The 24056-nt window shown below is 38.9% G+C and overlaps 2 protein-coding genes across 3 annotated transcripts; one reads left to right on the plus strand and one right to left on the minus strand.

Moving 5' to 3' along the window:
- Positions 1 to 3466: 3466 nt before the first annotated feature.
- Positions 3467 to 7146, minus strand: mmab (metabolism of cobalamin associated B). The gene is made up of 9 exons (XM_052125344.1): positions 6995 to 7146; positions 6791 to 6855; positions 6566 to 6659; positions 5677 to 5734; positions 5313 to 5385; positions 5138 to 5235; positions 4868 to 4932; positions 4674 to 4733; positions 3467 to 4597 (listed from the first exon to the last, which is right to left on the minus strand). The coding sequence occupies exons 1-9, from the start codon at positions 7096 to 7098 to the stop codon at positions 4513 to 4515; spliced, it is 702 nt and encodes a 233-aa protein (XP_051981304.1). The 5' UTR covers positions 7099 to 7146; the 3' UTR covers positions 3467 to 4512.
- A 215-nt stretch (positions 7147 to 7361) lies between these two features.
- On the plus strand, positions 7362 to 23746 carry mvk (mevalonate kinase). Of its 2 annotated transcripts, none has more exons than XM_052125586.1 (10): positions 7362 to 7678; positions 7780 to 7927; positions 10409 to 10553; positions 10640 to 10795; positions 11512 to 11615; positions 11738 to 11783; positions 12459 to 12549; positions 15441 to 15560; positions 17905 to 18058; positions 22684 to 23746. In XM_052125586.1, exons 1-10 carry the CDS (start codon positions 7601 to 7603, stop codon positions 22833 to 22835), a joined length of 1194 nt encoding a protein of 397 aa, XP_051981546.1. In that variant the 5' UTR covers positions 7362 to 7600; the 3' UTR covers positions 22836 to 23746. The 2 variants fall into 2 exon arrangements, with proteins under 2 accessions (XP_051981546.1, XP_051981548.1); XM_052125588.1 differs by having other exon boundaries at positions 10751 to 10795.
- Positions 23747 to 24056: the final 310 nt, after the last annotated feature.

Genomic DNA, 24056 nt, shown 5'->3' on the forward strand with positions numbered 1-24056 from the left:
AAACAGCATAAGTTATTTCAGAATGTTTCTTCAAAGCAAACCCTCACCCTTTTGTATGCAGTAAATTCAATGTTATACAATCCTCCCACAAACCTGATCTGTCTGTATCTCCCCTGCTGTCTCTACATTTGTTTTGATAAATCAAAGCATTAGAATACTATCTAATGCATAGACGTTTGTAGATATGTATGGAAAAACTGGCTTTGGTATCATGTAACATTTTGAAATGTATTGCTCATAATGTTAAGTTATTAATGTGCTGTGTCCCTATTGCACAAGGGCTTAGACTGTATCATATAGCAGAGTTTTGAATTTAAATGTACTGACATTAGCATGCTATTTCCATTTGAAAGTTGCTTAAGATTGTTGTAGTGGACCAGGGATGTTTTTGTTATAAGGATGTAAATGCAAAAATCTTCACATTTGATCCTGAATCTGATTACTATGATGTCACAAAATCTTGCTCTTTCCCCTGATCATGTGATGATCCTTGGAGAGGGATGCAATGACCTTTAAAGCATACAGTTTCTTATTTCTTTGGTGTCTTTGAATTTGGTTGCACTATTTGAACTGCAGGTTGAAATACACAGTATATTACAAAAGCAATGTCATTGTAAAGCTATTCATGTGTACAGTAATATTTCCTCTGTAAAATCGAAAAATGTAATTTTTGATCAACCATGTAAACATTTGATTATCCTAATTTAAAAATGTACTAAACAACAAAGAATGTGTACAGTGTCATTTATTATCAGACTCTGTTAAGAATCTTGCCAGAAATGGTGAGTGATCGTGTTGGCAGTGTTCAATGTTTTGCTCAAGGTTGCCACTCCATCCACTGGAAGGAAATGTTTCTAGATTCTCATTGACTATAACATTTACATTTATGCATTTGGCAGACAATTTATCCAAAGCCACTTACAGAGCCCTTATTACAGGGACAATCTCCCTGGAGCAGTGCCCTGCTCAAGGACACAATAGTGAACCAGTGTCCTTCTGATTACCAGAATACCAGTTATGTGCTTTGACCACTACACCACCACCACCACCACTCCATAAGCTTTAAGTGCTTCTCCTTGATTGGAATGCAGGAATGTCACAATCACATGTTTTCAGTGAGTGAGTGTTCCAGGTAAATCTGTTTATCTAATACTCCCTGTTCTCTTAACCTCTTTTGCAAAGTTCCATATGGAGCTGCTGTTTAGACCGCTTTTCCTCAGTCTACTTGTGATCACTGCTAGAGCAGAGGCTTAAGTTTCACTCAAGGTTCTCTGCTTGATGTGATGTGCTAATATTTGAACTGTCTTTAAAACCATGAGCTTCCACCATTCGAAGGTTGGTAGAATTTTGAGATGACTTAAAACCAGTATTACTGTATTTATATGAGTAGTACTGTCTTTATTGGGGCCAGATTCTTAGGATAAATATGTTTGTAAGAAGACTAATTCATAAACTCTTAAGAAGTCTGTGTGGGAATTCATCCCTTTTTTTAGGTTAGAAAATAGTAGGTTTGTGAATCTTGTCCCTTTTGCTGACATTTCAACATTCTCACTCATACTCCTGGAGTACGCACTCCATCGGTTTCCTGCTGCGTACTCCAGGTAGGGAAAAAAAGAAAATTTGTCATTAAACAAAAATCTTCTACAGTATGTTAAATAGTGAGAATGTTGAAATGTCAGCAAAAGGGACAAGATTCACAAACCTACTATTTTGTGCGTACTCCAGGTAGGGAATGAGGTTTTGCCCCAAGTGAAGGAGTTAAAGTACCTCGGGGTCTTGTTCACGAGTGAGGGGACAATGGAGCGGGAGGTTGGCCGGAGAGTCGGGGCAGCAGGGGCGGTATTGCACTCGCTCTATCGCGACCGTTAGTCACGTAAAAGAGAGCTGAGCCGAAAGGCAAAGCTCTCGATCTACCGGTCAATTTTTGTTCCTACCCTCACCTATGGTCATGAAGGTTGGGTCATGACCGAAAGAACTAGGTCGCAAGTACAAGCGGCCGAAATGGGCTTCCTCAGAAGGGTGGCGGGCTTCTCCCTTAGAGATAGGGTGAGGAGCTCAGTCATCCGTGAGGAGCTCGGAGTAGAGCCGCTGCTCCTTTGCGCTGAAAGGAGCCAGTTGAGGTGGTTTGGGCATCTGGTAAGGATGCCCCTGGCCGCCTCCCTAGGGAGGTGTTTCAGGCACGTCCAGCTGGGAGGAGGCCTCGGGAAGACCCAGGACTAGGTGGAGAGATTACATCTCCACACTGGCCTGGGAACGCCTCGGGGTCGCCCAGTCAGAGCTGGTTAATGTGGCTCGGGATAGGGAAGTTTGGGGCCCCCTGCTGGAGCAGCTGCCCCCGCGACCCGACTTCGGATCAGCGGTTGAAGATGGATGGATGGATGGATGGATGGATAAATTGTTTAATATGCCCTGATTGGTTTTCTGTGGGGGCAGTGCTTGTTTGCAGATCTAACTTGTGGCCCAAGCTTATATACATCTGGTCTTATAAGGTGTTTAGCATTTAACAGAGCTGTGCGGCTCAGGAACTATGAGTCGGATGAGGAAAACAAAAGCCTGTCATGTGTGTCAGATCAATGGCCGTTTAACATTCAGGAGGTAAATTAATTTGCACAGTCTACCTGCACCTTGGCTGCAGCAAGGATAAATTGGTCCTCCAAAGTTGAACTCCAAACGGATTCTATAGCACTTATAAGGGTGGAGGCAGTACTGGATGGGGGCTCATGGATCTGGTTATGATGATGGATTAATATGGTACTCCTGCAAGCCAAGAGCAGGGGATGTGTGCAGTTTTTCAGGAGTGCTTCCACTCCATTGTAGGAGTAACACATGAAATTCCAGAAATAGTGGACCTTAAATTTAACCATGTTATGTTCTTTTGCCCACTACGCCGCCACCACCACTCATATAACATCAGTCACACAAAACTTTGAAACGGTTGGCAGATTTTAACAAATCTGCAGCGTGCTGAGTGTCTCCAGCCAGATCTCCTAAGCACCCAAATGGGCTGGTTGCTAGGGTGGGTAGAGTCACATGGGGTAATCTCCTTGTTGTCGCTATAATGTGGTTCTCGCTCTCGGTGGGGCATGTGAGGAGTTGTTCTTGGATACCTCCGAGAATAGCGTGGAACCTCCACGTGCGCTACGTCCCCACGGTTATGCGCTCAACAAGCCACGTGATGAGATGTGCGGATTGACATCTCAGATGCGGAGGCAACTGAGATTCTTCTCCGTCACCCTGATTGAGGCGAGTCACTACAGTGTAGTGACTACACCACCATGAGGATTTAGAGCACATTGGGAATTCCAAATTGTGGAGAAAATCAAAAAAAGAAAATAAATTGGCTTTACTCATTAAACATAAGGAGAACAAATTCGTATGTCTTTAGTAAAAATTGCATTTAATGTGACAATTTACATAAGAATGGACTCCTGAATGAGTTACACACAAATTTGTTCTGCTCATATTACATGAATTAGCTGGAGTATGTCCAATATTTCTCAGTTGACAATATCACACACTTTTTTTGTGCTCCAAAGTTTAGTCTTAAGGTGGGTATGCCATTTGGAGTTGGTAAGGCATTTTTTGGCATCTTATTAGAACTTGTTACTACAGTATCAAATACATTAAACAGGGAACAATATGTGCTATAAAATGTCAATGACCTTATTTTGCCTCAAATTTAATCTAGTTAACATTGGAGTTTTCATTAACAGGTGCCAGTGGAGTGGGCTTCTATCATGATAACTACAGTTTTGATGCATTCTCTCACAAGAAGTCCTGCCTACTGCTTACCACCCCGAAGGAGTGCATGACATAATTGCGCTACCCACCTCATGAGGACTGACCTTATGAGGAAGGTCACCTTGGCCAGCTCTCTGAATCTGAAAAGCCAGGGCTGGTGCACTATTGTGTAAAAGTGGTCCAGATCCACAGCTCAAGTGAAATGAACACGTCTCATAGCATTTCACTGTTTAAAATTACCTCACTCTTGGATAGTCTCAAATAGAAAATTACACTTCACACTTTTTAAACTTAACATACTGTATTTATATATTATAAAATAAAATTCCATTACAGATGTTAGTAATAAAACAATCATTACACCACAAATGTTATCAAATTGAATACATATTCAGAACAAAATTATTTTCTACTGTGAAGACAAGGCCCCTATTTTAAACTTTAGATAATTATGTTTTAATTTTGTAATGTTATCAACACTGTAACCACAGTTTCAGTTAACTTATAGCAACTCCATCAGTGTCTGACTTAATACACTAATATATATATATATATATAAAACTCAAAAAGAAACATGTTCCCTAAATGTTCATTGTTTCTCATATAGGCTTCTCACAAATGTCTTTACACAGTGTACAGTGGGACAAATTGCCTGGTGAAATATATCTGCATTCATACATGGTAATGCAGATTTTTGTGTAAAAAAAACTAAAACAAAGAGAAGACAATGGCTCAAATATTAGATGAGATATTGAAATATTTCACTCTGGACTATTCAGGTCTTTTGTAGACCGTTTCTGCAATGCCCTCTTTCATTACGGCATATCTGGCCAATGTGAACAGGTAGTCACTCAATCTGTGAAACCAAAAACATTTGTTAAATCCAAATTAAATGCAATAAACACTGATAATATTTGAAAGTAGTTGGATACCTGTTCAGATATTTGGCAACTTCAGGGTCTGCTTCACCTGATCGGACAATAGGGGCAACACTGAAATAGATAACACAAAACAAACAGCATGACCTTATTTGTGAGACAGTTCGAATGTTAGATTGGTGAAACCCAGAAATATTCCTGAATATACTGTACAGTGAATGAATTAAGTTAATGTATGCAATACTAACCAGCGTTCTGCCCGACGACACACTGCTCTGGCCACATGTAAAGCTGCACTACTTTTTCCTCCTGACTGCAAATTGAGCATAAGATTAATCAATAGGAATGATATGCTTTACCACAATGATAACCAATGTAACACAATGGCAACTTTAATCTTATAATAATTCTAATAAACTTTTGATAATTTAATCAGAGTATGCGTATCAGAGGTGCAGCAGTCTGGACATTGTCATCTCTATGTGTTACCGAAGAACATATTACTTAAATGTACATACAGGTAGTATGAAGTTTGTAAGTGGAGGCAGCTGCTCTGTGAAGGAATCAATCCACCTCTCCAGTTCAATCACAGGTTGGGAGCTGAACTTTGTCTTCTCTGTTTTAAACAGAGTTAGATGCAAATAAATATTTGAATGCATTGGGATATCAAACATGTCCTGTGCAGCTGCTTACTTATCTGACTGTCTCTTGCAGACGACATGGGAGTGGCAATATTTGATCCCACATCTTGTAGTACACACTGGATCTGTGCAGAAGAGTAGTAGTTAATAGCATGCACATTCCTAATTAAACTCAGGCTGCTAATAACATTTACATTTACGCATTTGGCAGACGCTTTTATCCAAAGCGACTTACAGTGCCCTTATTACAGGGACAATCCCCCGGAGCAACCTGGAGTTAAGTGCCTTGCTCAAGGACACAATGGTGGTGGCTGTGGGGATCAAACCAGCGACCTTCTGCTTAACAGTTCAGTGCTTTAGCCCACCACCACCACCACCACTCCAATACAATGCAAGTGAATAAGACAGTAAACAACCTTCTCCAGCTGATCTGTGAACGTATGACCTTTGTCGATGCAAAATTCTCTTGCTAACCTGAATGAGAGAATCAAAGGTTTGTTTTAAGCATTTAATTATTACATTTTAAAGGGTTAGTTCACCAAAAATTGCAAATTCCATTATCATTTACTCACCCTCATGCCATCCCAGATTATGACTCTTTCTTCTGCTGAACACAAAGATTTTTAGAAGAATATCTCAGCTCTGTATTTCCATACAATTCAAGTGAATGGTGGCCTTTGAAGACCTCTGAAGCTCCAAAAAGCAGATCAAGTCAGCATAAACATAATCCATCAAACTCCAGTGGTTAAATCAATGTCTTCTGAAGTGATCCAGTTGTTTTTGGGTAAGAACAGACCAAAATGTAACTCCTTTTTCACTATCTGGACATCTTGACAGCAGTCTCCTTGGTGATGATGATTTCAAGTGCCATCTGGTGCTCTGCGCATGCTTCAAGCACTAAGAAGTCATGATCATGATGAAATCATGACCGTGCCTAGAGACTGCAGTGGCAAGATGTACAGTTAAAAGGGGAATTATATTTTGGTCTGTTCACACCCAAAACCAACTGGATCGCTTCAGAAGACATTGATTAAACCACTGGAGTTTTATGGATTACCTTTATGCTGACTTGATCTCCTTTTTGGTGCTTCAAAGTTCTGGCCACCATTGACTTGCATTGTATGGTCCTACAGAGCTGAGATATTCCTCTAAAAATCTTTGTGTTCTGCAGAAGAAAGAAAGTCATACACATCTGAGATGGCATGAGGGTGAGTAATTGATGAGAGAATTTTCATTTTTGGGTGAACTATCCCTTTAAAGGTTTTCCCCCCACATGTTATAAAGCATTTAATCTCTCTTCATTACCCGATTGCAGATGATAATTCATCTGTTGTTCCCAAAGCATCAAATATATGATCCTCCTTTGGTCTCCTTTCACCTGTGAAAGTACTGGAAAAACCTAATAAATGTAAGACATTGAAAAATATATATGTTTAACACAAACCTGACACTCCCAGTAAAATCATCATTGCATTGGCTGCCAACACAATTAGCCATGTGTGAAACATTAAGTTGGGGCAAGTAAACAACCTTTATCTCCAGTTTTTGTGTATATCTTGGGTATTCGTCTGTCTACTTCAGATGTGCTGGCATTCCTTTCAAAGGTGAGAGAATGTTAGTAACAAATAGCAAATATCGAATGTCACTGACACACTGTAATTTAGTGGCTAAATCAGCCTGCGCGTCACACACATGGGATATGTGTTTATTTCTCAATGCTCCAAAATATTCTACCTTCTTTCATTTGCACAATCAGCCTGCATCTGCTGTATTCTCACGCATGACCCTAAACGAAGGACACGACGAAGACGCGTGGACCTGGACACAAGAAATGCCATAGCAAATGCTAACAAATTTCGAAACGCGCTTTTCTGTTTACTGTTGATCTTCTTGACCAAATTTGCTACCCGTATACAAGTGGTACGGGCTTTTTCAATCGAGCGACCGATGACGCGAGGGTGGTGCGCTTTCCGATTGGCGTTTTGAGAAGCCGTGCACATGAGAGCTTGATCCTGATTGGCGGGTTCAGAGTCCGTGATGTTAGAGCGTAATCCTGATTGGTCCACACAAGAGCGTCATCGGTTCACGTGTGTGAATAACAGAATAGATGCAACTCCCTGCTCGTAAAAAGGTACTTTTGGCAAATGTTATTTTCTGAGCTCCGCAAAGAGAGACAGGCTTCCTCCGTTTATGTGGTTTTTTAAGTTACATATTATTTGCAATTAACTTCTGCAATAACTCGATGAACACAAATGTGAGCTTTTAACAAGAAAAACAAAACTCAGCGTACCATACTATTTATAAAGTGTTGACTGCTTGATTCAAACACTGGCATTAAAGATGCACACAAGGGAATGCTTCGTTTCAGCACCAGGGAAAGCAATTCTGCACGGTGAACATGCTGTGGTGCATGGAAAGGTAGGTCTTTATCTACACTGAGAAAAAGGTAGAATATCAAAATGTTATGTTTACTGTTAATCTGAAGTGAACACCTCCTTGTGCTTGTCTTCTATAAACAGGTTGCTTTGGCTGTGAGTTTGAACCTGCGCACATACCTGCGTCTGCAGTCAACATCATCTTGTAAGGTCTGCATCAATCTCCCCAATATTGACACATTTCTGTCCTGGGAAATAACTGCACTACAGCGTCTTTTGGTGGGTTGTAAAGGTGAGTGGATACCCTGACCCTATCCATGATAACTGATCTCTCTGGCTCAGTGGCAGCACCAACACCGATTTCTCAGTCTTTGTTGGCCGCAGTCCTCTGATTGGTGAAGTTTTTTCTGCTGGCCCACGGGTAGGGTAGTGTACCAAGGATTCTGCTATTGTACATGATTTTTAAACAATTAAGTTGCAACAACACAGTCTGATGGCTTCAAAGGAAGCAGATGCCATCGATGAACAACCTCAGAGATCATGATAGGTCTGTCTTTAAAGGTGCAATATGTAACAATTTTCATGTAATATTCGCCTTTCTTTTGCCAATGTGTGAATGGCTTGTAACGCAACTTAAAATATGAGCCCTTCCCGGACTTCCTAGGTTGCCTATTAAAACCTGTAGACTGATTTTCATGCGAAGGGAGCGGGTCGGTTATGCCGGGAAAATCCAAAGGATGTGACGTTTATGCGAGCTCCCAACAGCCTTGCCTCAGTAATAGCTTTTCTTCCGCTGTTCAACATAGTGATGGGAAGATCGGATCATTTGACTGAATTTGACTTGGATCTTCACCAAAATGAACGAATCTTTATTCAAGTCATTTCATTCATTTGAGCAGAATTAATTGACAATGTTACATTTTCAATAGCCAAATTCCCCCAACACGTCTACTTACACAAACTTTGATTATACATTTATTAATTTGGCAGACACTTTTGTCCAAAGTGACTTAAAAAAGAGGAAAACATAAGTGAATTATCTTAAGGAGACAGTGCTACGAAAAGTGCCATATTACAAAGTTTTATTAGCATCAGAATAGTATTCAAATTAAAATGCAACAAGGAATTATATATTTTTTTTAGTGACTGGTTAAGTGCTCATGGAAAAGATGTGTTTTTAGCCATTTTTTGAAGACAGAAAGTGAGTCAGCTTCACGTATGGAGTTGGGAATGTCATTTGGTGCTTCTTTGTGTTGATACAACAAGGCGACGTTCCTTAGCCGAATACAGGCTTCTAGTGGGAAATGATTTTAGGTATGCTGGTGCAGACCCAGTGACTGTTCTGTATGCCAGCATCAGAGCCTTGAATTGTCCCAATTAGGAAAAAATTATAATGCAGCCAAGGACAAATTATGAGAAACAGAAAGATTAGTTCACCTCTGGAATCTTCTTGTTCGATGAACGACCCATCACTAATTCAGCAGTGACAAAAGACAGTGTGCAATACTAGGTAAAATTATCTTTATCAAACATCCGGCTCCCAGCACAACACAGACTCCTACACAAACTGATCTTGGTCGAGCAAAAACTAGCAATTCCTGGAGGGCCCTTCATTCGGTTTTGGGATCGTAACAGACCCTGAATTGTCATTCTTCTTATTTGACAGGTAAGCTTACATAACTGCAAAGCATGTGAAATATAGTGCCATAAGGATTGATCTGTGTAATTTTAGCTAACTTGAGCTTACCTGCTAACGTTGATGAATTGCAAGTTACCCTGCTTCGTAACTTTCAAATCATTTAAATGATCTTCTTTTAATACTAAAAGTCAGGTGTACAGGATAAATTTAAGCAAATTTACGCTGATTTCATGATCGTTGTACAACATATGATGTACAAAACATACAATAGTGCAACATAGTGCAGCGCAACAGTAAAATGTCTGGTATAGTTCGGTAGTATGTAGCTGTATGTGTGTATCAGTATGCTATGTTAGCTGATAAGTAGTTTTAGTTTAGTCTCAAAGTTTGTAGTAAAACAATCATAACTGTGTAATTTTAATTATGCTACCTCATCTGTCAGCATGATATCCATGAATCACATTAAGTCTCTTTATACGTTACGTCATTGTTTTGGCCGATGCTCGCTCACTCGTATCCCTATGGAGTGTGTATTTAAGCGCGATCACGAGCAACAGGTAGCTGGCTGCAGTTCACTTATTGGCCACAGGTGTCATTAATAACAAGGGTTTCTGAAACTTACATACTGCACCTTTAAAGGTTTATAAGTTATGGTTGAAAGTCAATTAGTCTATGGAAAAAATTAATGGGATTATTACTTCTGGAACCAGAGCAGCCTTAAAGAGATATTTCACCCAAAAATGAAAATTCTCTCATCATTTACTCACCCTCATGCCAAACTACAGAGCTAGGTACATACAATGCAGGTGAGATATCTTTCTAAAAATCTTCATTTGTGTTCTGCTGAAGAAAGAAATACATACGCATCTGGGATGGCATGATAGTGAGTTAATGGTAAGAGAATTTTCATTTTTGGGTTGAACTAGTTTGAACTACCTTTAAACATTATGACTAACTTCTTATTTTGTGTTCCTAGAAGGAAAGAAAGTTATGCTGCTTTGGAACAACATGAGTGCAATTTAAATGATGAGCTTTTTCATTTTAAGTTGAACTATTCCTTGCAGTTGTAAAATGCAGTGTCAGAAAGCATTCATCCTAAGCCCATGTTTCTTTGATTGTTCTTTGCATCATCAGAGCTGGGAGACCTCAAGGAGCTTGATGCAGATCTTTTGAAAAGACTTCGTGAATTCACTGGCATTTCAGATGGTTCCACCGACACTAGAAGCATGGCTGTTTTAGCTTTCCTCTACATATACCTGTCTGTTTTTGCAGAGGCAGAGTAAGAACACCATTGAACATAATTTATTATATAATACATGCATATTCACACGCCTGTGATTGTGACTTGTGCTGCGGTGTCTTCAGGTCTCTAGCCAGTATCACAGTGTCTGTGTGGTCAGAACTGCCCACAGGAGCTGGTTTAGGCTCCAGTGCCGCCTATAATGTTTGCTTGTCTGCTGCTCTACTTTCTGCCAGAGAGAACATATCCTCTCCTCTCACACCTCAGCAGGAGTCAGCCAGGTAACACACTGGAGAGTTCTCACTTCATTAGAAATATTTATAAATGAGGCTTGTAATCTTGTAACGGAGTTGAAGTGGACAATCAACTGGGCAATCAAGACAATTATTCCTGTTTGAGATGCAAAGCTATGCAACCAGGGCTGTAGCTGGGTATTCTTGTGCCCCTGGCTGTATATTGCATTGGGCCCCTTTCCTATTAAAAAATACAGTTTAGAATTTGTTGTGGGCCCCCCCTGGACCTGTGGGTCCCTAGAATCATTACCAACTTTCACCCCTCTAGCTACGACCCTATATGCAACCATGGGTAGCATTTTGGCATTTCAATGTTGGTATTGCAGCAGTTTCTAGATTACTAGTGTTTCAGACTATTAATCAGAACATATTATGGTTTGAGCCTAAAGCTGTTAACCTAGAATTCCAAAATAAAGGTAACCCATCCAAGACATAAAAAAAATGATCACTCAGTTAGCTTACATGGCTCTGACACATTGAGCTGTGGTGTGCATGTGGGTGACATGAGTTTGAATTTCCTGATCCTGTTCCTCCCTGCCTCTCTATAATTTCCTGCCTTTTCTTATCTCATCAATATAAGTGGCAAATGGCCAAAAAGTAAGAAAAAAATTAGCATTATTTTGCATCCATTAGCAGCAACGTTTTTTGTCTTACTGTTAACTTTTTCTTGGTAATTGAAAATCATTCTGCCATTTGTGTTTCAGGTGGAGTAAAGAAGAGATGGAGCTGATTAACAGGTGGGCGCTTATGGGTGAGAAGATCATCCACGGTAACCCTTCAGGAGTAGATAATGCTGTGGGCACATGGGGTAAGACTCTTACCTCGGACGGCTGTGAAATGATGCATTCATGATGCTGTTTCATTTGATTAAGTGTTTTTTTTTTTTTGTTGTTGTGCTAAGTCCCATTTTGCTTGGTTTTTCTGTAACAGGTGGCATTTTAAGGTACCACGCAGGAAATATAACTCCACTGAGCAGGTAAAATAATGCATGGTTTTATACCTCCAAATTATTCTATATAATTACATTTATGTTTATATTTCCGTCATTATAACACATTTACTGTTACTGTTTATTATACAAGTATTCTTTTTTTATTAGATATTTTTATCCCCCTTTTCTCCCAATTTGGAATGCCCAATTCCAACTAATTAGTAGGTCCTCATGGTGGCGTGGCTTCTCACCTCAATCGGGGTGGCGGAGGACAAGTTTCAGTTGCCTCCGCTTCTGAGACCGTCAATCCGTGCATCTTATCACGTGGCTCATTGTGCATGACACCGTGGAGACTCACAGCATGTGGAGGCTCATGCTACTTTCTGTGATCCATGCACAATTTACCACGTGCCCCATTGAGAGCGAGAATCACTAATCGTGACCACAAGGATGTTACCCCATGTGACTCTAACCTCCCTAGCAACCGGGCCAATTTGGTTGCTTAGGAGACCTGGCTGGAGTCACCCAGCACACCCTGGATTCGAACTCGTGATTCCAGGGGTGGTAGTCAGCGTCAGTACTCGCTGAACTACCCAGACCCCTATTATACAAGTATTCTAAAAAGAAAAGTAAAATGGTTATTTCAATTAAATTACAAAATCAACAGAATTTTTCAAAGTGTTTTTGTACTCTGATTGTTGGGTTAATTTCCTCCCCCAGGGTCCCTGTTCTGAGAATCCTTCTCACTAACACCAAAGTACCACGCAGCACCAAGGTGCTTGTTTCAGGAGTGAAGGACAAAATTAATAAGGTAGTTAATGGCTTTCAAACCCCCCAATTCATGTTTTTTATTCCTGTGTCCTTTAATTAGCATAATGGCCATGTGTGTGAGGGAGAACCACTCGAGGGGCCCGGTGCTGAGTGCCTTTAAAAGAGCTCCAAATGAAATACTCTGCCAATGCTCCTGTGCTCCGTTACCCTGACAACGGAAGCAGGAAGCCCTGTTGCTGGCACAGCCTGATTGGTGAAGTGAAATTTTGTGATGTTGGGGTGGTAAAGAGCAAAAAGTCAGGACAGACTTTAAAGAGGGCTTTTTCCCACAAAGTCCACTTATAATGTTAGTCCAGGTTTCTTACACAGAAAACTGGTGTAATTTACATGTATTAATTGAGTGGACACCTTTTATCCAAAATGACTTACAAATGAGGAGTAGTGCAACAAAAGAGATTCGTCCTAGTGAGACAGAGCTAAGACATTAATTACTTTAGACACTGCAACGGACAGTATATGATGTCATGCTTGAGGCCTTCTGGTTTTAATCAATAATAAATTAACAATTAACAAATAATATTATATTCAAAACGTTAAAAATATACAATCTGCTCACTTTCATGCAACAAGAACAACATGCAGCTTTTTGCAGGTCAGAGTTCACAAATAAGAATTTTTTTTTTTGGGCAAAATATACAGTCTCATGCATTCGGATGCATATGAATAGAGTACAAAGTTTAGTGTGACCACATGCGCCGCAATGGACCCTTTTCCCACAGACTGTGATGATGTGTTTCTGCCTTATTTAGCAGCGTAAATCTTTAAAAAAAACTTTTTTATGTTTGCAATTATTTAGTGTACATTTATAACATTATACTTTTTATTATATCTCCTACACCAGAACCAGTTTTGAAGTTGGGGGGGCTTTGAACTGGGTTGGTTGTGACGTCATCACAACAGCATTCCGCAGTCAGACATGGCCAATTTATACCAGACCAGCTTCCAAGATTGTCAAATCACGGTGACTGACTAGTTACTTATCTACATATTAGTCTCCTTACATAGTTCGATTGTTGACGTAGCTAAAGAGATTCAAATCTGATTCCATGCCACCTGCACAAAGAGAGACTCGCTATGTGCTTGTCATTATAATGAAAGATCACAAATACCTTTGATGAGGCAGCTTTCTTCGGTTTCGGATACTACCTGAACACTGTATGGGTTCAACTGCGTGCTCTCGTGTATGGGTTCCTCCTTATGTGTCCATTATACAGTTTGATAGTTTTTCATTGTTTGTGTCTGCATTCAACAATGGTACACAAGCACAATATGCCTTTTATACTGATTTTAAAGCAGCATATTTCATTCAGCATTGTGTGACTTGAAGAGATAAGAGTTAAAATGATTTCCTCATCCCCAAAAATAGGATACAAAGCAATATTTTACTTCATGACTGATCTTCGATATCAGTCATGTCTTACTGTGAATCAAGACAAATTTCCGTCTTGAAAGAAGAATAACACGGAACCCACACAGAATATTAAACCCCGTTATTTTACTTGGTATTCTTGATAAAATTGTGCAAACAGTAAATGCTCATTCTATGACTATCATGTTAATCATATCATGTAAATTATAACTACTTACATAAACATTTGGACTTGTGTATAAGTGAACATCTCCTTATGGTTTTACATGCATCTACAAACAACATAGAATGACAGTGACAACTAGCCAGCACGCTCTCATCCACTTTCTTTCATCGTCTGGTGCTCTGACAACCTGTGCTACCTGCTCAGGATGTGCTACCAGCAGTAAAAACAGTGATTTGTAAAAGTCGTAATGTACTACAGCAGCATGACATGTGTTAAAAACCTAGGTTGCACATCTTGTCAGGCAGATAATACCTATCAGGATGTGCTACCAGCATAACTATCAGATAATATGTAATATGGTGTGAGGCTGTACTAAGGCCTAACCCCAAAACTATACAAATCTAGCGTTGGTAGCAAATCTTGATAGGTAGCATATATTTTCTGGCCACCGGCCAGGGCTTTTTTTAAATTATTATTCATGATCCAGGTTTTTTATTTATTAATGATTCAGGGCTTTGCTAGGTCAGTGTCTGCATTTTTTCACTTTTCTTAGTGCAAAGTGTAAAATGGCATGTTCATCCATTGAAATTAATGTCAGGTGCTAAAACTTGATTGAATTATAGTCCTTACCAGGAATATCCTGTAACGTCTGTTCTTGTTAATGCTTGGGGACTTGCTGTTGTCTGTTGTCTTTGCATAATTAATGAGATACATCTGTGCAGGTTTTGGGGACAGTTTGGGGGTGTTATTCATTTACATTTAAAAGTAATTAGGGGTTTATAGTTATATTTCAAGTTTTTTAATGTTAATTCTGTCATTTTATGTTATGACATGCATTTATTTCTTAGTATCCCTGGGTGAGATTAGTGTTCCTTTGATTTGGGAGAAATCCAAGGGTTTGCAAATTCATCAATAAGGTTGTTACTGTTTATTTTTGGAATAGAAGTAATGGTTCCTTGGTGGTATGCATTTGCATAATGCATGCAGCAGAAGTGTGCTTGTTTTCATAATGGGAAGGGAAATGCATCGGGAAGGGTGCATTATACATTTTAGAGTGTGTCTCTATAGTAGATCAAACACTTTTATTGCAAATGTGAAACCAACATCCTGTTTTCCATGATGTGGCGCCTTTAAAGTCTGAAGCAGGGCTTTTCTGCATTTGGAGCTTGGCAATTAAAAAAGTTACAATTATAATTATTTTATGTGGCCTGTGTGACAGGCTTTTAAGCTGATAATGTTTTTCTGGATGAGTAATTATGTTCACTCCCCTGTGTTAGCACAGCACCAATCTGTCCTCCTTTCCTCAGTACTATCTTTAATATCACTCTTTTCACAGTTTCCCTCTGTAATGAATCCAGTGCTGGAGTCAGTCAATGCTGTGTCCTGCACCTGTGAACACACTCTCACAGAGATGGCAACACACGGACCTTCAGCTGAGCACTACACCGTTCTGGAGGTTAGTGTTGAGAAGAAACAAAGTAAAAGCAGCAACGCTGCTAACTTAACTACATTTAACAGCAGCGTGATAGTTGCTCTGATATTTTTACAATAGCTTTTCAGTAACAAGCTACTTTTTCCAGCAAGTAGCGGTGTAGCCAGGGTCAGAAATTTGGTGTGTTTATTTATAACATTTGAAATATTTTTTTAATAATCGATTCTAGGCCTAGGTAGGTATACATATTATGTGCATGAAACATAGGACATAATTACTCTTACTAATACTACTTATTTTTTTATACTGTATATTAGAAAATTCAAAATGTATTTAAAATTTAAATGAAATGTAAATAAAAAAAAGTCTCAAATTATTCAGAAATAATATTGCATGTGTTTATAATCTTATGATAAACGGAATCTTTTTTTTTTATAAATGTTTTATTATTTGTAATTCTGGTTCTGTTTACACTCTCCCTTTAAAAAGTCTTTTTTCATTCCTCTAGATGGCAGCATTTTTTTTTTATATTACATTCCATCACAATATACAGATCTGAAATGTTGGTGGCTCTAACACATTTTAGCCCTCACAGACATTCAATCTAATTTTCAGTTTATGCACCATGCTCAGTGTTTCATTGAATCTCTTGGCCAATGAGTGGACTAGAAGCTCTGTCTAGGTTTCATTAAAAAGCTGTGAGACTCATCTTTGAAAAAATGTATACAATTTTATCATTAATAATCAACAAAATATTTTTATGGTGATTTGTTTAGCATGCTTTTCCTGCTGGTTGGCATATTTTGTTCTGGACATATAAGATATAACACTGGATTATTCAGCCAAGCAAGCTCACAGACAAGTAAAAAATAAAAGTAAACACACGGACAAGTAAAAAGCAGATATAACGTTTTTGGATATTTGGGGCTTACAGCAGCAATGATCTGGGCATAAATGAGACATGTATTTGATGACTTACAGAAATCATATTTCATTTTGTGATTCTTTTGAAAATCTTTCAAACTGTGGTGTTAGTGCAACAAAATAAACTATACAGCCACATTTCTAAGAATGAGTGCTTTCATTTGAGATATGACTTGTCCATTTAAGTGCCATGCGAATTACATTTGTGTTAATTAATATTTCTACCCCATTAGGGGGTGCTAATTTACAATGCAAATGTTTTTAGGCCTTATTTTGTGTAATATTAATGCAAAAGATTGTGTTCTCTGAAAAGATCAGATTATACGCTTTCAAATGATACCTCATATGCCTGACCTATGAATACGGGGACTTTTTTTCCGCAATATAGTGCCCCCCTGTGGGGTCACCGGCAAGTCCTTTGAAGTTTTTTTTTTCCTCCCAATTTGGCATACCCATTCCCAATGTGCATTTTTAAGTCCTCATGGTCGCGTAGTTATTCGCCTCAATCCGAGTGGCAGAGGACGAATCCCAGCTGCCTCCACGTCTGAGACTGTCAACCCATGCATCTTATCACATGGCTTGTTGAGTGCGTTGCCAGAGAGACATAGCGCATGAGGAGGCTTCAAGCCATCTACAGCGGCATCCACGCCCAACTCACCACGTGCCCCACAGAGAACTAACCATATTATAGCGACCCATGTGACTCTACCCTCCCTAGCAACAGGCCAAGTTGAATACCTGGCTGGAGTCACTCAGCACACCCTGGGATTCGAACTAGTGAACTCCAGGGGTGGTAACCAGCTTCTTTACCACAGAGCTACCCGGGCCCCTGTCTGTAGAAGTTTTTCATTTCCGACACTAGGCGTAGCATCATAAAACGGAACATTTGTCACATTTTATTACAAACACAGCAATGGAGCTGAGTGAGTAATCAAACACAGTCATCTAAATTGTCCTCTCTCATCTATGTACGCTGGGAATTCATCCAAGTCATATACTGTAAGTGAATCTGTTCTTTTGGGCACTGTGCGTAAATAAACTGGATATAATAAGCAATTCACTTATATTTAGCATTGGTAACTCCAATTCATTTTTGTGAGTTCTTTCATTGGGACGGTTCATATAAGTGAACAAGTTCACATGAATTAATCTCTTATTCACTGGAAACCCTGCGTAGCTTAAAGGGACTTTGCCAGAAGTCACTGTGTTCTCAATCACATGACTGATCCTATGTAAACAAAGGCATTAGTAATGCGCACTGATTGAAAAGTGTATAGTGGGAGATGCTTTAAATTGTTTAAGGGTCAGTTCATTGATCAAAATGCTCTGTATAAATATTACATTACACAAGAACTAAAAATGCTGTCAGCTGGCTTAGTAATCAGCTTTTTTAATTTTTGTAATTTTGTAATTAAAGAAACTATTTTGTAATGTTCATCATCAGGAGCTGATTGACATAAACCAGCACCATCTGAATGTGATGGGGGTGGGTCACTCATCTCTGGATACACTGTGCAGAGTAACTCTGGCCAGGGGTCTCCATAGCAAACTGACCGGAGCAGGAGGAGGCGGCTGTGGAATCACTCTCCTGCGACCAGGTATTTTCACCTTTACTCACATTCAGACTAGAGTAACAGTATTAAGATTGATACATTTTTTTAGACATTTAGAAAGCTTTTATCCAAGCGACAGTACACTTAGTTTAGGGAAAATCATCCTGAAGCATCCTGGGGTTAAAGGGAACGTTCACCCAAAAATAATTTACTCGCCCTCATGCCATCCCAAGATGTGTATGACTTTCTTTCTTCTGCTGAACATAAATGAAGATTTTTAGAAGAATATTTCAGCTCTGTAGGTCCATACAATGCAAGTGAATGGTAAACAGAACTCAGAAGGTCCAAATGTCAAATAAATGCACCATAAAAGTAATCCATACGACTCCATTGTATCGATGTCTTCTGATGTGATCCAATCGGTTTTGGGTGAGAACAGACCAAAATGTAATTCCTTTTTCAGTATAAATCTTGACAGCAGTCTCCATGATTTCAAGCTTGAGCACACTTCCTATAGTAATATTTGGAGAGTGGTGGTGGCGTAGTGGCTAAAGCCCAAGGCTGTTAATCAGATGGTCGCTGGTTCAAACCCCACGGCCACCATTGTGCCCTTGAGCAAGGCACTTAACTCCAGGTTGCTCCGGGGGGATTGTCCCTGTAATAAGTGCACTGTAAGTCGCTTTGGATAAAAGCGTCTGCCAAATGCATAAATATATATAAATATAATATTTGTGTAATGTTCATGCTAGCGGCATGGATGCTGAAACGCTCAAAAACAGTTCTCAGTTACCAATGTTAAAAATGCTCTATTTGCAGTCAGCCATGATTAATTTATTCTATGAGTTCAATTTTAAGGGATTATTGAGATAACACAAGTAATATTTGGCAGGTCATATGATCTCAACATGGTGGTGCTTGGTGTCCACCCAGCACCATACAGTATGTAAACAAAAGATTGATTAGTACGGTTTCCAAAATGTATTTTCAGGTTTATAGTTTGGCCCCATTCCCATTCACAGTAAGTGCCTTACTGTAACCCAGATTTTGGCTTTTTTTAAGGAGTCTAAATATTTGTTTGGTGTAATCAATATTATGCCACAAATGCTGTATTTTGCATTACAGTAATTTGTACTACAGTACAAACTTGTATTGATCCCAAAATATTCCTTTAAAAAGGTAGTGCTAAGTTCATGAAATTTGCTGTCAAATAGCTAACTAGCTATATTTATATTCACTCTGTGCCTGCTCAAGATTGTGTCAGACTTAGCCAGAATAAATAATTCCTGCTCTGACCCATCTCAGCCGCTAGTATGAAAGGCAGTTCTGATGCTGCTTTGGTTCTGTCATAATATTTTATATATTTCATCATTAAGTTTCATATTTAAGTGAATAACTTAATATTTGCATTAGTTTCATATTTCAATATTCCTACTTTTATATTTAAAATCTCATTACATTATGCATTTGTTATTGCTGTGTAAATGCATTTAAGCCTGCTCTGATCAGTACCAAACAGTGTAAACACACCTAAATGTCACATTATGCAGCTTCTGTACCTCCTTTGCAGTGTAAAGATGGCTTTGGATGTTAAAAGTTTGTGTGTAGCAGTTTAGATAAGATAAAATAATTACATATCACACAATCATATCACACAAACTTCCAGTTGACTTATCTCTATAAATGTAGTATATAACCCAGAACACCGAATACCCTGGGTATACAGTACATACAAGGGATGTGGGGGTGTCCTGTGTGCAAGACTTGACCACCAATTGCACAATCGCATCTTTCAAAAATGTAACCATATGTGTGGACATCGATTTAATTGTTTTCATTATTTCATGAAATGTCAACATTGACATTATTGCTTGAATTTGGGTATGCTACCTGCTGTTAATCAGTCAGTTTCTTACGTATTGTTTGAAAAGTGTCTATGAGGTTGGCACATTGCCGACTGTCTGATGTGACAAGTTTTCATGAGGTGAATCTCGCTTGTCACTCTCGTCTGACAAAGCTAACAACTTGACAAAGCAGCTGTCAGAATGGGTCTTTGTTTATGCCTGAAGCAAATAACCCATTGAATTTTAAACAGAATCTTAAAACTGAGACACCAAGCTAGAGAAGCAGGTGATGTTTATAATGTGTCGCTTTTAGTGCTGACTAGTCCATGCAGCTTGACTATGTTACATTGTAATTTTAAGACACACCTTGTGTAGTTCAGTAATAGTTCTGTTCTTATAAGCTCAACCTCATGTTGTTCTAAACCCATATGCTGTTATTTGTCCTGTGGAGACATTTTGGAAGAGAAATTTGCAGAATTTCCATGCTGTTTTTTTCTATACAATGAGGTTCATAGTGATCACAGCTGTCAAGATCCAAAAAAATGCAAAACAAACCAACCAAAAACTACCGTAAAATCATCTGAAGTCACACGATTCAGATAATTAAGTCATTATTCACTAATAATCTTGCCCTTCCCCGAAACGCTCTAATTCATGCCCAGAATTACTACAGAACATGCATGAGAACCAATGTCGTTTTTGCATCGATAACGCCAGTGTGCTGTTTGTGAATCTGGGCGCTGACATGGGCTAGACACTTTGGTGGATGTCAGTGAATCACAACCTAAATCTGACTTCAGAAGACTTGGAATAAAGTCATATTTTTGTATGATAAAGTATGATAAAGTCATATTTTAAGGTGTTGTCCTGATGTCCTTTCGTCCCTGGCCATTGTATGGAAAATGTTTGCATAATACTACCTTTGTTTTCCAAAGAAAAACAACAGCAGATGGGTTTAAAACTAAATGGGGTGTGAATAATGACAGAATTTTCATTTCGGGTGAACTGTCCCTTTACGGTTGAATAGGAACTTCGGAGGTGAAGCCCACTTCTCATTAAACTCAAAGACAAGATTGGGCTTGCGCAGCTGTCTCGTGTCCTGTCGTACTCGTTTGTTAGTGGAAATCAGATTGTTTACTTGCTCAACGTTATTTAAGCACCAAAGCTGTCATAGAGACATTAAATTCATCCTCCTCTTGACACGGCAGGGGGCCTGTTTTTGTGACTCACACATAAAATAACACCCATTCTCCTTCTGTAAAAACTCGAGAGGGGCATTAACAGCCACCTGGTGATTCACACACACACTGATTCTTTGGTTTCATGTTTGAGGGTTTGGCAGACTGTCAGGTCAGGCCACCTGCACGCATTCTTTGTTCCTGAAACTAATGGAACTAGTTGTGTTTTAGCTGGAACAATGTTGTAAAAAAAACATAATGCAAAAACATGAGGTAAAAAAATAAACTATTAGTAAGATACAGACAGGCAAAAGCGGCTTTTAACTGCAAAAAACTTTTTACACATATCTGATTTTTAGTAGTAGTCCTCAGATGTTTTTACATAAATGCTACAGAACATTACATATGTCCTTGATTTTTAGAAACATTTCAAGGAATCTTAAGGAAATTGATTACCATGCCGACAGCATTTGTGGCACAATGTTGATTACCACAAACATTTATTTCGACTCGTCCCTATGTTTCTTTTAAAAAAGCAAAAATCGTAGGGGCCTGGGTAGCTCAGCGAGTATTGATGCTGACTACCACCCCTGGAGTCGCGAGTTTGAATGCAGGGCATGCTGAGTGACTCCAGCCAGGTCTCCTAAGCAACCAAATTTGCCCGGTTGCTAGGGAGGGTAGAGTCCCTCCTCGTGGTCACTATAATGTTGTTCTTGCTCTTGGTGGGGCACGTGGTGTATTGTCAATGGAAGCTGTGGAGAATTGGGCATTCTAAATTGGGGAGAAATAAAAAATCTAGGTTAAAGTGAGGCACTTACAATAAAAGTGAATGTGGCCAATTTGTGGAGAGTTTAAACAGAAATGTGAAGCTTATAATTTTATAAAAGCACTTGCATTCATTCTTCTGTTAAAACTCATGTATTATTTGAGTTGTAAAGTTGTTTAAATAGTCATTTTAGGGTTTACAGGTTTGTTGACATTACATCATCATGGTAACGGAGTTGTAAAATTGCTCATTATTATTTCATTACTACTGTAGTTTACTAAAAGAAACGGTCTAATTATAAGGTGTTGCCAGAAATAATGTCTCGCTGCAAAATGCATGTGTGACATTCAATTTCACTGCTTGATATTAATTTGTTTTGACATGCAAAATATACAAATGTTCCCTTACAGTGGACATTAATAAAAAATTGTGTAAGAAGAGTCAGAAGAATCAGAAATGAGTGTTTAAAGTTGGTCAGGTGACCTGATAAACATATCAGATTCAGGATCACATATATGAAGGTGGCCCGAATGCACAAAAATCTGATCTGATCTGATATGTGTTTTTTGTTGATTTGTTCATGCAACAAGATTCGAACTGCACCAGATAACAATGAAAAACTGCAGGTTCAAGTCTGGCCTACGATGTACTGTGGTCTCGTTCACTATCTCTCTGCCCAGTAATTTCCTGGCACTTTCTACTCTGTATATCTAATAAAAAAGGGGGGAAATCACAGAAGACAATAGTTATAATGTGTTTTTTTGTACTGTAAAACTGAGAAACTTAACTTATAGGCTGCTGAATAAAATCTACGGAACAACATCAGAGTAGGGTTTCTCATTCATGATGTTGATGGGGATGCTTTTGTCCTTTTATATTTTGCAGAGATGGACGCTTCAGTGATCCAGAGCACTATTGAGGAGCTGAAGGGCTATGGCTTTGAATGCTGGGAGACCAGCATCGGAGCTCCAGGCGTACAAATGCACTCTCCTACTGCAGTCAAACAGGGTATACTGAAGATCCTAAACAGCTACTAAGTCACAAATCAAATGAACTGTACTTTTACGCCATCATTACGATTAGCACAGATGCTTGTTGCTTCCGTTACGTTGGATTTGGGAGGGTCATTTTCCAAGTTCAAGTCAGAATTCAGAATTGTAGTGTAATTGTTAAATTTTTAAACAAATGTAATTATACGAACATAAACATTGAAGTTCATTTTTACAATATGTTTGAGTTATTGCATCATGAGTGCTAATGCGTTGTGGATGTTATGTCTTATGCAGATCATACTCGGTGAAGTTTTAAAATGCCACTAGATGGCTGCAGAGTGTATAGGAAAGAATGAATGCTTTCAAGCTTGGACAGAATGTATGCTATGCAAATAAAAGTTTATTTAATTAAGTATTAACAAAATAATTAGTAATTTAACAAATATTTTTAAAATAAACCTTTCCCTTATTTTTCATGGAAAGCTGTCGTACTAACAAGTTATTTAGTGAACTCATAACTATTGTAGAATAATCATCTCATTTGCCAAAACACAAATCATATTTCTGACCAGAACTAATACAGCTTCAAGCATATTGGCCAGAGTTGAGCCGTTGCATTGTCACTAAAGCCTGCTAAGTAATTACATTTCAGTTCTTTGCTCTTTGTCTGAATATTCTGCACCGGAATAGTTTTGAAGCCAAGCAGTGGATGCAAGGGCACATTTGGCTGTCGACCAGACGCAGTCTAAGTTGATCTGTGTAACGCAGTGATGAAATAAATGCTCTGCACTTTTCACACACACATTTAGCACATTTCTCCGCAGTCCCGGGAGAGGGGTGTAATTTTAGTGGTGTTTTGAGAGGAACAGATAAAAGAGGGCTGTCTTCTGCAGACAAGACGTGGAGCTTGTGAATTGGAAATGGGAATGACATTGAAATTAAATTGTTCCTCTAAACTGAAGGAGACCCTCTTTTGCTGTAACAAGTACATTTTGAGAAGACCTTCTTGGGAGGTCACAGACATCTTTGAGAAAAGTCTTTAGGGATTGCTGCTTTTTTTCTAAATGTACACACAATAACAAGGTGAACTAAATACTACAAAACTGCTAGTATATTTAGTTTAGATTTTTTTCCTTTTGGAGATTTTGTTTTCTTACAGTTTTGCTGGAAGTTTGAAATACTTTGTTTTCACTTGTATACAACAGATGTGCATCTTTGGAGTACATTAAAGGGATAGTTCATAGGTCATTTACTCTCCCTCGTATT

The sequence above is a fragment of the Xyrauchen texanus genome, chromosome 4 (genome assembly GCF_025860055.1).
Source record: "Xyrauchen texanus isolate HMW12.3.18 chromosome 4, RBS_HiC_50CHRs, whole genome shotgun sequence".
In the NCBI taxonomy this organism is placed as follows: domain Eukaryota; kingdom Metazoa; phylum Chordata; class Actinopteri; order Cypriniformes; family Catostomidae; genus Xyrauchen; species Xyrauchen texanus.